Source organism: Hyposmocoma kahamanoa, unplaced genomic scaffold (genome assembly GCF_003589595.1).
Source record: "Hyposmocoma kahamanoa isolate Upper Pololo Valley unplaced genomic scaffold, ASM358959v1 78, whole genome shotgun sequence".
NCBI lineage: Eukaryota > Metazoa > Arthropoda > Insecta > Lepidoptera > Cosmopterigidae > Hyposmocoma > Hyposmocoma kahamanoa.
In genome coordinates this window covers 13,947,032-13,949,729 of record NW_020653945.1, presented here as the reverse complement: position 1 = coordinate 13,949,729, position 2,698 = coordinate 13,947,032, and the positions used below count along the sequence as shown (strand labels likewise).

Below are 2,698 nucleotides of genomic sequence, written 5' to 3'. Positions count from 1 at the left end.
ACATATACTAACATTGGCCCGCATTGCTCTTGTAAAACTATATCCAATAATATATAGTTTCGAAATCTGATTCCGTATATCAGTAACGGCAATGTATTTTTTTTATTAATAATTTTGGCTTGGATACAAGTCCTTTGAGCCATGTCTTCGTTTAATTATGTTTCTGTAAATATGGCCGCCACAAAGAGGATAGGCAATTTGTGGCGACGTGCTTGGATTGACTCGGGATTCCTTAGAACGGGCCGATACGGGTATTTTAGTTCGAGATTCGTATAATTTCGCGTTGTAATCTTCGATTAAGGCACAATAGCACTATCCTATTCCACTTTAAACTAGATTTCACAAAATAATTGAAAGTCAAAATAAAAACGACACTTCCCTCCAAAATGCCCAGAGCGAATCTAACGGCAAGGTATGAACGCAGCGCGCACGCGGGCTGTATTCATGACTATATAGTTTCAGAAAATATATAGTTTCGAAATCGGGTTTAGAATATTGATATATAGTTTCGATACGATATTCAGAAAATGCTATATTACCCATTCCTAACTGTTCACCAGTATTGCCACCGGAAAAAAATTCTCCCAAAAGTAGTTGCCTTTTGCGCAATTTGCAGTTTTATGTGAGAAGGAAATTTTGATCAAAGTAATCCCGAGAAACAAAGTAATCCCGGACTACGGTATATTTTTTTTTTCAAGTTTTTGTACAATATTATTAAGAGTTACAATGGCTGTAATAAAATATTGCATTATCTCAAATAAATAAACAATATTTTGATACAATTTCACACATTTCGTTTCAATATTAAACTTAATATTACAATGATATTTTACTAAACAACATAATGGCCCTCGAACTTTCGGTCTCCCCGTGTGCGGATATACGTGCTACCTTCGTGCTACATTATTTGGCGCGGGTATAGGAAGATTAAGACTGGTCAGTATCAATTAATGTAAAACCTTTGCGAGGCATAAATATTTTTTTTTTATTACATAGAAATATCTTATTGGTAGGTTAGTGTAATACGTGTAATATGGTCAATTTACTAATAATTCGCAACATTGGTATAGTAGGACCACATCTGGAAAATGACAACTTTTCACGAGAAGGGAAGACTTTATGACCGAAATTAGTCGATAACTTTTTGTGGGATTCAATACACATTTAAATATAGTTAATAGCGACAACTCTGGCAGTGCTGCTAGCTGTAAAGTTACTTAACTGTGTGACAAAATACTTTCATAGATGTCGCTACGGTTAAAAAGTCGTTGAAAAACCAAATACAAATATCCAACAACAACAACAAGCACACAGAAAGATTCGTGAGGTCCGCTGGTTCGTTCTGTGGCGTAGTTGGCATAGCTTCTGGCACGGTTTGCTAGAAGACGTCGGTTCGAATCCGGCCGGATCGAAGGGAGTGGTCGATCTTTGTATTAATAATTATAACAAACTATTTGTTATTCAACATTTGATTGTTCAATTATTTTTTGTGAAATGACTTTCACAAAAAATTATTGAATATCAATTCAATTCAAATTTAAACTTTTTTGTCCTTAAATAGGAGAGTTATAATTATAATATTAATAATATATTTATTATTTTATTAATTTAATATATTAAAGTAATAATATATTTATATTTATTATAATATTTAATATAATATTTAGTATTATTATACTTTATATATCAGAAAAAGTTTCCATAATTTGTTAGTTAGTGTACTAACTATGTTAGTACTTATTTAAATTTCATGACATTAAAATTACATTACATAATTTAAATTACACCTATGACTCTTTGTATTCGGTGCCATAGCAAGGGACTATCGAACCGGTTCACGAGCGTACAATGCTGCTCCGGCCAACACTCACGCGGTGATGAAAAGAAGCGGTTAAATTAAATTTCACATACACATAATTTGTTTCGTGTAGTTCGTATCATTTTATGACTTTCATATGATAAAAACACTTTTGACCAATGATCACATGTGACTACTACATTGAGATATTGCGAACTGCTATACCCATACGTATTATCTTCTATCTGGGATCTTTGACATAGCTTGTCGTTTCCGTATTAATGTAGAAACTTTGAGTTACCCCACTCTTTCTTGACGTGTAGTCAATTAATCCTAATTAGTTTATATCCACTCTCATAGTAGCGGCGCAGTCGCACATAAACTACCGAGGCACATCACGCGACGCGCGCAGCGGCCATTGTCATGTTTCGCATAGTGCTATTCAGTATTTTCGCCTATATCGAGTGCGCGACCTATCCTTATCAATACGATTCGACTAATCGATATCCTAGCTCAACTATATCAAGTTTATACACCAACTTTCCATACAAAACTGGAAGCTACGGCAGCGATATAAGTAATTTTCCTGAAGCTACGCGTTACCCCAGCTACAGCCCTTCTTATGGATACTCCAGCTACTCAACTAGCAGATACCCGAATTATAGCTCAAACTACAATAACGGGTATTCAACAAGTGGGTATAACAGTTTGTACGGTGCGGGATCCAGTAACGTGAATTACAATCAGAATAATTACAATTTGCAACGGTACGGGGCAGGGTATGGGCAAGGAGTTTCTGGGATTTACAATACGGGATATGGCACGTCGGGGTATGGCACATCGGGGTATGGTACGTCGGGGTATGGTACGTCGGGGTATGGTACGTCGGGGTATGGTACG

The 2,698-nt window shown here is 35.8% G+C and overlaps 1 protein-coding gene across 1 annotated transcript in view; it reads left to right on the top strand.

The window, feature by feature from the left end:
• The first annotated feature begins 2,216 nt into the window (after positions 1-2,216).
• LOC113233140 overlaps positions 2,217-2,698 on the top strand; it is a 12,923-nt gene continuing 12,441 nt past the window's right edge. The window contains exon 1 of the mRNA XM_026468147.1: positions 2,217-2,504. Coding sequence (XP_026323932.1) covers positions 2,222-2,504 — 283 coding nt within the window. The 5' untranslated portion in view covers positions 2,217-2,221. The remainder of the gene's footprint in view (positions 2,505-2,698) is intronic.